The 12,560-nt window shown below is 38.5% G+C and overlaps 1 protein-coding gene across 1 annotated transcript in view; it reads right to left on the reverse strand.

Moving 5' to 3' along the window:
• The window catches only part of vwf (von Willebrand factor), a 105,258-nt gene extending 92,943 nt beyond the window's left edge, over positions 1-12,315 (reverse strand). Inside the window, exons 1-5 of the mRNA XM_069908995.1 lie at positions 12,207-12,315; positions 11,892-11,949; positions 11,480-11,653; positions 11,254-11,356; positions 9,141-9,349 (exon numbers count right to left, since the gene is read on the reverse strand). Of these exons, the coding sequence (XP_069765096.1) occupies positions 9,141-9,349; positions 11,254-11,356; positions 11,480-11,653; positions 11,892-11,949 (544 nt within the window). The 5' untranslated portion in view covers positions 12,207-12,315. The remainder of the gene's footprint in view (positions 1-9,140; positions 9,350-11,253; positions 11,357-11,479; positions 11,654-11,891; positions 11,950-12,206) is intronic.
• Between the last annotated feature and the right edge of the window lie 245 nt (positions 12,316-12,560).

Here is a 12,560-nt window from a genome sequence, read left to right on the forward strand (position 1 = left end):
GTCTCCTATTTCCATCGAACATATACAAATCCCTGACATATTGCTCCAGTAGGTCTGCTCATTTAAAATACCTTAAAGTGTTCAATTGCGCCTACTTACCCTGAAACATCCGTACAAATAATGGTAGTTAGAAATGAATATGACCTTTGTAAATAACCTACCAATTCCTTTTTACCTTGCTTAGACTTTCATTGTTGATCGTCATTACAATTCCAAATTATGTTTTTCCATCTGTGACTGTCACCTTCCAATAAAATGATATGGTCTCACATTATACCTTTTTTTTGCCTTGTTTAGATCCTTAAATATTTATGTCTGTATATGTGTTATGTCTGTCTGCATGTTTGTCATGTTTTGCACCATGGACCAGAGAACGGTGTTTCGACAGGTTGGACTGGTACAATTGGATGATAAATAAACTGCACATGAACTTGAACTTAATTGTAGCATTTATGTCTTCAGGTCAAAAAGCTTCAGGTTTATGTTTCAGTTGAGAAAATTAATCTGGCCTGATATTTCAATCCAGTACGAAAGGGAAAAGAGCACCATCGGAGATTGGAGATTATACAGTGTTAGGGCTGCAGGTTCATTTTGGTGTAATAGATCCCATTACATTATTCAAAAATGCAGACACTTATTGTACTGGCATTTTTTGCGCCCATCAATACTAACAGGCAATAAATCGATTCATCTCTGTCTTTTTTTTTTGTTTTTAGCTCTTTGGGTCTGAATTAACTACTGTATTGAACAATTTAACATCTTTAATGTAATACTGTATTAAATTGTGTCCTGAGGGCTAAAAGTGAAACTGATGCAAATTATAGTGCCTTTTCAATTCCATGTGAACTCAACCAAGTCTGCCTGATATATATTTGATTGAAAACTAAATGTGCAATCTGAATCGACTTGATAATCATATTTTTTATGAAATATGTACAAAATATAAAAGATACAACAGCAATTTTTATGTTTGTGTATAAATCTGTCATTATTAATGTACAATATTTTAAGAAATAAAGAATATGAAGGTCTTGCTGATAATTACCAAGAAAAGATAGCCATGACTTTATAAGAGACAAACTGCACACAAGGTCAAAAAATGAACATTTAAACATATAAATTAGGAGCAGGAATACACGGTAAGGCCCCTTAGTTTTGATGCACCATTTAATGTTTATAGCTAATCTGATTTTAACCCTAAATGTATATTCTTGGCTATCCAGTTCTGCATGGTTGAGAATCCCTGGATGTTTGACACAAGATAGGGACCCAGAGCAAGAGAACACCTTACGACCCAACAAGAAGGAGAAGCCTTGGAGAAGACTCGACAGGGGATAAGATTAGAGCAGCAGGCCAACGTGAGGCTCAGTGGCTGAAGGGATTCATGAGGGTACCAATGGCAAGTAAGGCTCCTGGAGGGTCTTGGGCACTGACCGCTTCCTAATCATATTAAGGGTTTGGAACCAGTGGCCAACGATGTTGGCTTAGATACCTGGAGCTCCAGTTCACTGCTGGAGGGGTGGCCATGAATCTATAGAGATTGTGGAAGTGCAGGAGGTGGCAGCATCAGAGGAGATGGTGGAATCTATGGATACTCAATATCTCTGAAGAGATGCTCTTTTACTTCTCTTTCTCTTCTCGATAAGGGTGCTGGACCAGTCTCACCTTTTTGTGCGCCTTCACAGGGCTAACAAAAGAAAATCAACTTTGTGTATTTTGTTACATGACAATAAAGGAGAGACCAATATGCACACAGCATCCTTTTCAAGATTTCTTGCAAACAGTCTCTTCATTTAGCCCAAAAACCTTTAACTGAAGCCCATACTGAATGCAAAAATGTACCCTTCTGCTCATTGCATCAAAAACACAAATCTGAGGCACTGGTTTATGTTGTTTCAAACGCTCTGGAGTTAAATATAATTGATGTATAAAGTTATAAATGACCAACCTATACCTAACATTAACTAATTTTGTTATAGTATCTTTATTAATCTAAACTAACTATCTCTATCAAACTGAATCCCCAAATCTTTCTGCCATTTAAGTCGTGATTTATGCAAATCAGGTAATTTCCATTGTAATAATTTGTACATTTCTGAAATAAATCCTTTCCTTCCTCCATCTCGAATTAATACTTCAAATAATGATTCTTTAAACAATATAAAGATAGTGGGCCTTAAGGAAGATGAAGAAGGTAAAGATATGAAAGAATTTATAAAAGAATGGATCCCCAGGGTCTCAGGAATGCCAGAAATACAGGAAGGAATGGAAATAGAAAGGGCAAACAGAACATTAGCCCCAAAACCACAGCCATAACAAAAACCAAGATCCATTCTAGTAAAATTCCTGAGATATACAACAAGAGAAAATATATTGGAGAAGGCAATGAAAAAAATGAGAGAAGACAAAAAGCCACTGGAATGAATACAAAGGTAAAAAAAAAGTTTTCTACCCAGACATAAGTTTTGAGCTCCTGAAGAAAAGGAAGGAGTTTAACGCAGCAAAATCGATCCTATCGAAGAAAGATTATAAATTTACGTTAAAACATCCAGTGGTGCTTAAAATAGTTATCCCGGAGCAGCAAAGCAGACTGTTCTTAGATCCGGAGAAAGCACGAGAATTTGCAGAAAGCCTGCAAAACAGACAGAGAGATGAAGAGATGTAACAAGAACAAAAATGATGACAAACTTCATATAAAGAAGAAAAATAATATATAAGTAAGAACTAAGAAGAGGAAGAAAGGGAAGAAAGGAAGTAAGGGGGAGAATTAAGAGGGTGAGCTTTGTTATATGTGAAGATAAAAGTCTTTCCTGGAGGGGGCTGGGTGGGAGAGAATAACAGTCACTGCAAAATCAGTTGACGCTTGCGAGCGGGTTCACAATCCAAATGGAGAGGGGAATTGTGGTTACCCGGAAATGTACAAGGGGCAACTCAGAGAGGGAGGGGACATTTGGGGTTAAGGGAATTCTAGATGTGGGAATCGCCTTCCCAAGATCGTGTTCTATGGCGAGCTCTCCACTGGCCACCGAGACAGAGGTGCACCAAAGAAGAGGTACAAGGACTGCGTAAAGAAATCTCTTGGTGCCTGCCACATTGACCACCGCCAGTGGGCTGATATAGCCTCCAACCGTGCATCTTGGTGCCTCACAGTTCGGCGGGCAGCAACCTCCTTTGAAGAAGACCGCAGAGCCCACCTCACTGACAAAAGACAAAGGAGGAAAAACCCAACACCCAACCCCAACCCACCAATTTTCCCTTGCAACCGCTGCAACCGTGCCTGCCTGTCCCGCATCGGACTTGTCAGTCACCAATGAGCCTGCAGCAGACGTGGACATACCCCTCCATAAATCTTCGTCCACGAAGCCAAGCCAAAGATGTGGGAATAGTGGAAATATTTAATGTTTTAGAAGTGTTGTCTTACAGTGTGTTAAAAAAAACAGAAATGGTTAAGGAGGAAAGGTGGTGATGAGGAAGCGGAAATGAGAGGTAAACAAAGTATGAAATGGCCACGTTGAACTATATGACTATAAATATTAATGGAATACTTAACCAAATCAAAAGGAAGAGGCTATTAAATTTACTGAAGAAAGAAAAAATTGATATAGCATTTGTGCAGGAAACACATCTAACTGAAGTGGAACACAAGATATTAAGGAGAGATTGGGTAGGACACGTAACAGCAGCATCATATAATTCAAAAGCTAGAGGAGAAGCTATATTAATCAATAAAAATGTACCAATCAAAATAGATGAGGAAATAATAGATCCAGCAGGGAGGTAAGTAATGATAAAGTGTCAGATATATTCAGAATTTTGGAATTTGCTCAATGTATATGCATCTAATGAAGAGGAACAAAAATTTATGCAAGATATCATTTTGAAGATGGCAGATACGCAGGGGAATATACTGATAGGAGTGGACTTTAACCTTAATTTGGACTCAAATATGGATAAAACTGGAAGAAAGACGAGCAGAAAAAACAAAGTAACCAAATTTATGGTTAAATTGATGCAGGAAATGCAACTTTTGGATATATGGAGGAGACAACACCCAAAGGAGAAGGAATACTCATATTATTTGGGTAGACATAAAACATACTCAAGGATAGACCTGTTCCTGTTGTCAGCTCACATCCAAGGGAGAGTTAGGAAAATGGAATATAAGGTTAGATTGTCATCGGATCACTCATCTCTGTTATGGGTCCTCTACCGGAATCACCTACGGCTCCTAGAACACTTCCATCAGCGATGTCTCCGCTCCATCCTCAACGTTATTTGGAATGACTTCATCACCAACATCGAAGTACTTGAGCTGGCAGAGTCCCCAAGCATCGAATCCATGCTGCTGAAGACCCAACTGCGCTGGGTGGGTCACGTCTCCAGAATGGAGGACCATCGCCTTCCCAAGATCGTGTTATATGGCGAGCACTCCACTGGCCACCGAGACAGAGGTGCACCAAAGAAGAGGTACAAGGACTGTTTAAAGAAATCTCTTGGTGCCTGCCACATTGACCACCGCCAGTGGGCTGATATCGCCTACAACCATGCATCTTGGCGCCTCGCAGTTCGGCGGACAGCAACCTCCTTTGAAGAAGACCACAGAGCCCACCTCACTGACAAAAGGCAAAGGAGAAAAAACCCAACACCCAACCCCAACCAACCAATTTTCCCTTGCAACCGCTGCAACAGTGCCTGCCTGTCCCGCATCAGACTTGTCCGTCACCAACGAGCCTGCTGCAGACGTGGACATACCCCTTCATAAATCTTCGTCCGCGAAGCCAAGCCAAAGGAAAGAAGAAGGAGGACATCCCACCGAGAACGTATAGATGGAGATTAAACTCAATGCTACTTAAAAGACAGGATTTTAGAGAATTCATTGAGCGATAAATTAAAATGTATTTTGAAATAAATACGGAATCAGTGAAAGATTAATTTATACTAAGGAATGCAATGAAAGCTTTCATCAGAGGGCAAATAATAAGTTATGTAACTAAGATGAAGAAGGACTACAATCGGGAAATAGAACAGCTGGAAAGGGAAATAGCAAGTACAGAAAAAGAATTAGCAATAAGGGAAGATACAACAAAAAGAAGAGAATTGGCGGACAAAAAAATAAAATATGAAACACTACAAACATACAAGGTGGAGAAGAACATAATGAAGACAAAACAGAAGTATTATGAGCTAGGAGAAAAAACGCACAAAATACTAGCTTGGCAGCTTAAGACAGAACAAACTAAAAGAATGGTATTGGCATCAAGGAAAAAGGACAAACAAATTACATATAACCCAACGGAGATCAATGAAAACTTCAAGGAATTCTACAAGCAACTATATCAAACTGAGAACGAAGGGAAAGAAGACAAAATAGATGAGCTTCGAGCTAAAATTGAACTACCGAAATTGCAAGAAGAGGAGCAAAATACATTAATAAAATCATTTGAAATAGAGGAAATACAGGATATATTTTAAAAATTACCGAACAATAAAACGCTGGGAGAGCATGGACTCCCAATAGAATTCTATAAAGCATTTAAAGACTTAAGACTCCTCTCCTGGAAGTAATGAACGAGATTGAAGAAACACAAAACATGCCAGATTCATGCAAAACAGCAATAATTACAGTAATACCAAAGATGGGGAAAGATCCACTAACACCAGCATCATATAGACCAATATCTCTACTTAACACAGATTACAAGATAATAGCTAAACTATTATCAAACAGATTGGCCGACTGTGTACCAAAAATAGTAAATCTAGATCAAACTGGATTTATTAAGAAAAGACGAACAATGCACAACATCTGTAAGTTCATTAACTTAATCCATGCAGTATAACGAAACAAGACGCCAACAGTGGCAGTTGCCTTCGACCCAGAGAAAGCCTTTGACAGAGTAGAATGGAATTATTTATTCAAAGTACTACAGAGGTTCAACCTACCAGAGAAATATATTAATTGGATTAAAGCATTATATAAGGGACCATTGGCGAAGGTGACAGTAAATGGATATATATCAAACCATTTTAAATTAAGCAGGTCAACTAGGCAGGGATGTCCACTATCTCCTTCACTGTTCCCGTTAGCTATAGAACCACTGGCAGAACTGATAAGAACAGAAAATAAAATAAGAGGGATAAAAATAAAAGAGAAGGAATATAAAATCAGTCTATTTGCAGATGACATCATAGTATACTTAACGAAACCAGAAATATCAATAAAAGAATTACATAAGAAATTGAAGGAATATGGAGAAGTATCGGGGTACAAGATCAACGCAAATAAAAGTGAAGCAATGCCAATTAATAATGCAGGTTTCACAAAGTTTAAAAAAAAATCACCATTTAAATGGCAAACACAAGCAATCTGATACCTAGGTATACAACTAGATAATAATCTAGGCCATCTATACAAATAAATTATCAGCCATTAATGAAGAAATTACAAGATGACTTAGAACATTGGAAAGACTTACCACTAACACTGATAGGAAGGGTAAATTGCATTAAAATAAATATCTTCCCAAGGATATAATACCTATTCTAATCATTACCAATTCACCTAACAGAGAAATTCTTCAAGGAGCTAAAGAAAATAATAAGGAAATTCTTATGGAAAGGGGGGAAACCGAGGATAGCGCTAGATAAATTAACAGAATGGTACAAACAAGGAGGCTTACAACTACCAAACTTTAAGAATTATTCTAGAGCAGCACAATTAAGATACCTATCAGATTTTTATCAAACAAGGGAAAAACCAGATTGGACCAGATTAGAGCTAGATAAAATAGGGGAGAAGGTACCTGAACATATACTATATAAGTGGGATGAAAAGCTGGTGCAACATAGGAATTCACCAGTACTGCACCATCTGCTCAACATTTGGAAGAAGATTCAATTAGAAAGGAATAAAACAAATTATCAACTACCAGAATTAATACTGATGCAAAATCAACTAACCTCTTTGACAATAGATAACCTTTCCTTTAGAGAATGGGAGAGAAAAGGGATCAAAAGAATAGAAAATTGTTTATTGGGAAATAAATTATTATATTTTGGACAAATGAAGGACAAATATGGTATAACTCATGGTACAATGTTTGCATACCACCAACTGAAAACCTACTTGAAGGACAAATTGGGAAGCAGGCTGAGGTTACCAGAGGGAAGCAATTTTGAATATGTGATTACAGACACAATGATAATTAAAAGATTTATAACAAACATGTACATCAAACTGCAAGAGAAAGAGAACGAGGAAACAAGCTGTAAACCCAAACAAAAATGGGAACAAGATCTAAACATAAAGATAAAGAATGAAACATGGGAAAAGCTATGCTCCGGAACTATGATAAATACAATAAACACGAGATTACGCATGATACAATATAATTGGTTACACAGGCTATACACCACGCCCCAAAAGTTAAATAAATGGGACCGAACAGTATCAGACAGATGTTTGCTGTAAGAAGGAAACGGGAACAACAGTACATGCAATTTGGGCATGTGAGAAAGTGGAAAAGTTTTGGGAAGATCTAAACCAGGTATTAAATAAAATCACAAAAAGCAACATACCAAAAAACCCAGAGATCTTTCTTCTAAGTAATATAAGAAGTAAAGAACTTGGACTCGATTTGGATGGAGCACAAAATGATTTATTATGATAGGCTTAGCTGTAGCAAAAAAATGTATTGTGTCAACTTGGAAATTAAAAATTAGCCTGAGAATACAGCAATGGTACATAGAAATGAATAAATGTATTCCATTGGAAAAAATAACATATAATTTAAGAAATAAGATCACAGTATTCGAACAAATTTGGGAACCGTACATGGAACACAACAGAGAAGTCCTACCGCAGACCTCCACCGCCTAAAATGACAGAAGGAGAAGACGAAATGAACTGACCCCGTATGTAAAAGTAGAAGACACAAATTTCTTGTTTATTTTCTTTGTGTGATGACATTGTTTAATGGGTTTAATGTATCATATATGTTGAACGTTGAGTGGGTGGGGAGGGGGTGAAGGAGGGAGGGAAGGGAGGGGGGAAAAGGGGAGAAAATGACACTGTGTATATTCAAGAGGGAAATGTTTGTGTGTATTTTGCTCAGTATGGTTCATAGTGTGAACATTTTTTTTTTAATTAATTTTTTTTTAAATGATTCTTTGGGTAATTCCAAATGTCTCCCTAAACAATCATACAACATCAATTTAATTTGATAATAACAAAAAAGAGTAGAATTAGGAATTTGATATTTATCCTCCAATCTATAAAATGATAAAAAATGACTCACCTCAAAACAACCATTTATCGTTCTATGCACACAGCACCCTAAATGTGATCTCACTAATACCCTATATAGTGGGACTATAATTTTGCATTAATTTTCTGAAGCAATAAACAGTAAAAAAAAATCTATTTAGCTTTCCAAATTATTGGTAGTACATACATATGAGTCAGACACTGAGGCACCCAGAAGGACATTTGGCCCATCCATCCTATGCTGGTTCTCAGAGTGTTCTTCTCAGTTGTACTCCCCCGACTTATTTCCATGTAGCCTATTCCCTTCCTCTTTCCCATCAACACCTTGATTTATCTACCACCCAGCTACACTAGGAGCTCTTACAGTGGGCAATTAACCTACCAGCATATCTCTGATGTGGGAGGAAACATAAGACATCCAGATCTCTCTGAATTTCAAACCTCTGCACACTCCATATAGATAATCTGCTTTTTTTTTTCCTTTCTGTCCATAGCTTCAGGGATTTAAGTTCAATCCTGGCCTCGAGTGCTCTTTGTGTGGAGTTTTCACATTCTCTCCCTGCAACTGTAAGGGTTTCCATAAGTGCTCTCATTTCCTCCCACATCATAGGTTAATTGCCGACTGTTAGAGCCCCTAGTGTAGCTGGTTGGTAAATAAATCAAGGTGTTGATGAGCAAGAGGAAGGGAATAGGTGACATGGAAATGTGAGAACTAGCATAGACCAGATGGGCCAAAAGTGCATGTTATGCCAGAATATGAAAATATACAATATGAAACACAATGAAGAGAAGATTTCTGGGGCACATCAATATTGGCTTCTGTTCACAAATATTTGAAAAGTTGAGTATTCCTCAATATGAATCACTTTGTTACCTTCTTGAGTCATGTAATCATCTTGGGGAAAGTGATTGTAATCGCCACAAAGTCCACATGTTCGACTGAAATATTTATTGGACAACATAATGACCACATTTTCATGAAGGTCAATCCTAACTGTGAACCCATGTTCATTACTTGAGATGATATAATAGCCTGATTCCGTTCCAATGAACACGCCATGCAATGTAAACGGCAGTTGGACCCTAGCAAAACAAATATAGACTTGGTTACAAACTGTGTGAGCATTGAAATCATATGTGGAGTTCACACAGTCCTGTAATAACTACAATTTCAGTATGGACTGAAAGGAAGAAACTTCAAATTAACCCACATAGCAAGAATGTAGCTAGTTTTAAATTTAATAAGTAGATGGTGTGAAATTTCAGCCAACCTGATTTTCTGAATTTTACATCCTCTATGTTCATGATAAATTTCCACCCAGATATTCCACTTTGTTTAAGTCTCTTATTCAGCCAATTAGACTTTAAAAGCCCCTGGTACAAAATCTAAGTTTAGGGCATGGTTACATTGTGGATGCTCTCAGCATAACTAGGGTTCTATCCTAATAGAACTTGACTTAAAATTGCTTGGACTTTACCTGGTTGAAATCTTTGCTGTCTTGTTTAGATCAGGCCTACATATCCCTGCATACAAGAATGGGCAATTGTTTTTCAAAGAAATGCTAATATGTTGAAGGGACGTCATTTCTGCTCTCGTGGCAGTCAGAGATGTATCTGGTGTAAAAGACTCTAAAATTGCATTAGTTTGAGTGTGATGAATGCAATAGATTAGCAAAGTCATAGAAACTTGAATTACATGTTAGAATGGAGTGGGAAGGTACTAGAGTCTAGACTTGAGAGGGCTTTCAGCGCACTGCAGTCAAATCTTACCCAACAGCCATCAGGCTCAATAAACTCCCTGACCTAGCCTAACCACAAATTACTCCAGAAGATCTGCTTCCGCGAATTAAAAATCACATCTTTGGCACTAAAAGCAACTATGAATATTTATTTTGTCTTATGGTGCATTGTAATAACTTAATTTATACTGTTGCTGCTTGTGTATCTTCAACCCCTTTCACCCTTACAAGTGATCCCAAAAATCAAAGGCCAATCAGCCTTTAAAGTGGCAAGTGTGAAAGCAAAATCAGCTAAATGCAGGGGTCAGATGACATCATCTCACACTGGGGATTGACGGCCTTGATCCCTAATACAATCCCCAGCGTCTGCAGATGCCAGCGTTGCAATCAGGTAAGTGTAAAAGAGGTAATTGCATTGTGGGATTGAAATGACCCAAGTTTTTGCATGAGTGCAAGAAGAAAAGATTAAAATGAATGTATAAATTTTGCCATGGGAAAGTCGCAGTGGGAGAGAGAGGAAATAAACAGCCATAATGGACAATTTTTAAACAGCGTGGGAAAATTGTACGTTCTAATGCTACCAACTTTCCCATGCTATACAAATTGAGCGCTTCCAACTTTCCCACCATTTAAAAATTGTCTGCTATTATATTGTTCGCACTTCCCCACAATCCCTTATAAAGGTTTACATAGGTCGTCACAACAACAGGAGCTGACGGGCTCATACTGTGCTGTATATAAAACTTAATTATGTTATGATCATGCTTGATTAATTTTGTTCAAATATAAGATCATAATACATTGATCAGGATTTAGGGCAGGTCCACCCTCACTCGATGCATCATGACGTCAACAGCAGAAGGTAGAACAGTCCTAACCCCAGGGGATGACTCCTTGCAAATGTGAAAGTGCTCCAGTGGTCAAATGTGAAAAGCCAAACCCCCATTCCTCTCCCAGGACACCGAACAGCCAATTTAGTGGGATGCAAGTGTGAAAGGAGCTTTATCTACCTGTGTGGTTGAAAATAGCAAGGGTTTCAGGGCAGCTGTACTTTTATATGACGAATCTGGCAATACTTAACTGGATATAGATAAAAATAAGATGAGCAAGAAGGCATATTCATGACTGTATTTTTTATCCAAATAAATTTACCATGATTAAATCCATAAAGCAAAGAGAAATTAGTTGCCACATCACTGTCTATAGTATACCCAGGAAACGGAGTATTGGATAGATGAGATGCATTACCTTTTCTTTTTGACTGACACTTCTCCTTTTAAAGTGATGGTAACTTCAAAGTATACGCCCAGATACAGAGAAATACTTTTCCGTTTTCCAGCATAGTAATTTCCTGAAAAATACGGGGGTCTTTTGCTTATCAAGCATCACCGGGAAGCAGGTAGCTGGAAACTAATCTCATGCAATATTACATATTTTAAATCAATGTTTGCAGTAAACAAGATGAAAATTATACCCAAAAGGGAAAATGAGCTCTTGACGCAGTCACCAGCCAGCTTGTAGCTGCAGTGCCCTGGAAACTCATAGAAGTTCCCGTCGAAGGTTTGTATACGGTATTGGCCAAAGAGACTGCATCGGGCATCCTGGCTCCGCTTCTTCTGGACCTCAGCGGGATATGCTTTCCCCTGCCCTGTTCCAAAGACACGAGAAAGTCCAAATTATTCACGGCTCTTTCCCCTGCTCCATCCCCCATTTCAAGGGTGAAAGGTAAAACGCCTGCTGCAAATTCAACCACGCAACCCAAGATACTGGAATGAAGCAGAATCTATTGGCCCAATACCCAAAAGTTCCATTTGAAAACAAATGGGGGACTCGACACTTAAACGCGCGCTACTTGACGGTATTAGAACTTGAACTGCCTGCAATACCTTGTGAGTGGGTCACCAGCGTGGAGAGCAGAAGCAGCGACAGGTAACAACTCGCCATCTGTGTGAAGCCGAGAGAAAGACAATTAAAGCACCGACCAACATCATTCAGCATATTCCCATCTATTTTCTTGAATTGGGGACGCAGTTCCCATTTCTTTCCCAGTGCTCCTTCTAAAATTAAGTTTTCAAAACAATTATTTCTCTCTTGACTCTCCGATCTGTGTGTGTTTGGGACCTGTATAAATATTCCCCAATTAAAGTGTCCTTTAGATGGGATGGGATGGGATGGGAGGGGAGGTGGGGGACAACAGTTACCTCGACCTCTTCTTCGTACAACTTTTGACAGGTCTACATTGAAACGGATTTCAGAGCAGTATCGCTGTGTCCTGAAGTTCAGGGGACAACCACTTCCAGGAACTGCGAAATGTCTCTGAAAAACAGGACAATTTATAGAGGACAGGAACTGTGAATTAATCAACATTAAAGACGTGGGGAGGGAGACTTTGCACGTTATATCCGTTGCAGAATTCGGATATCAGATTCCACAGAAACTTCAGAATTAATTGCCCAAAAGGGAACAATGGAAGGAAACGAGAGAAAACACGCTGAATTTAAAGCAACTGACAACTTCTTAAACATAGTGCCCTCCTACCCGGGATCTCCCTTATG

Source organism: Narcine bancroftii, chromosome 13 (genome assembly GCF_036971445.1).
Source record: "Narcine bancroftii isolate sNarBan1 chromosome 13, sNarBan1.hap1, whole genome shotgun sequence".
Lineage (NCBI taxonomy): Eukaryota > Metazoa > Chordata > Chondrichthyes > Torpediniformes > Narcinidae > Narcine > Narcine bancroftii.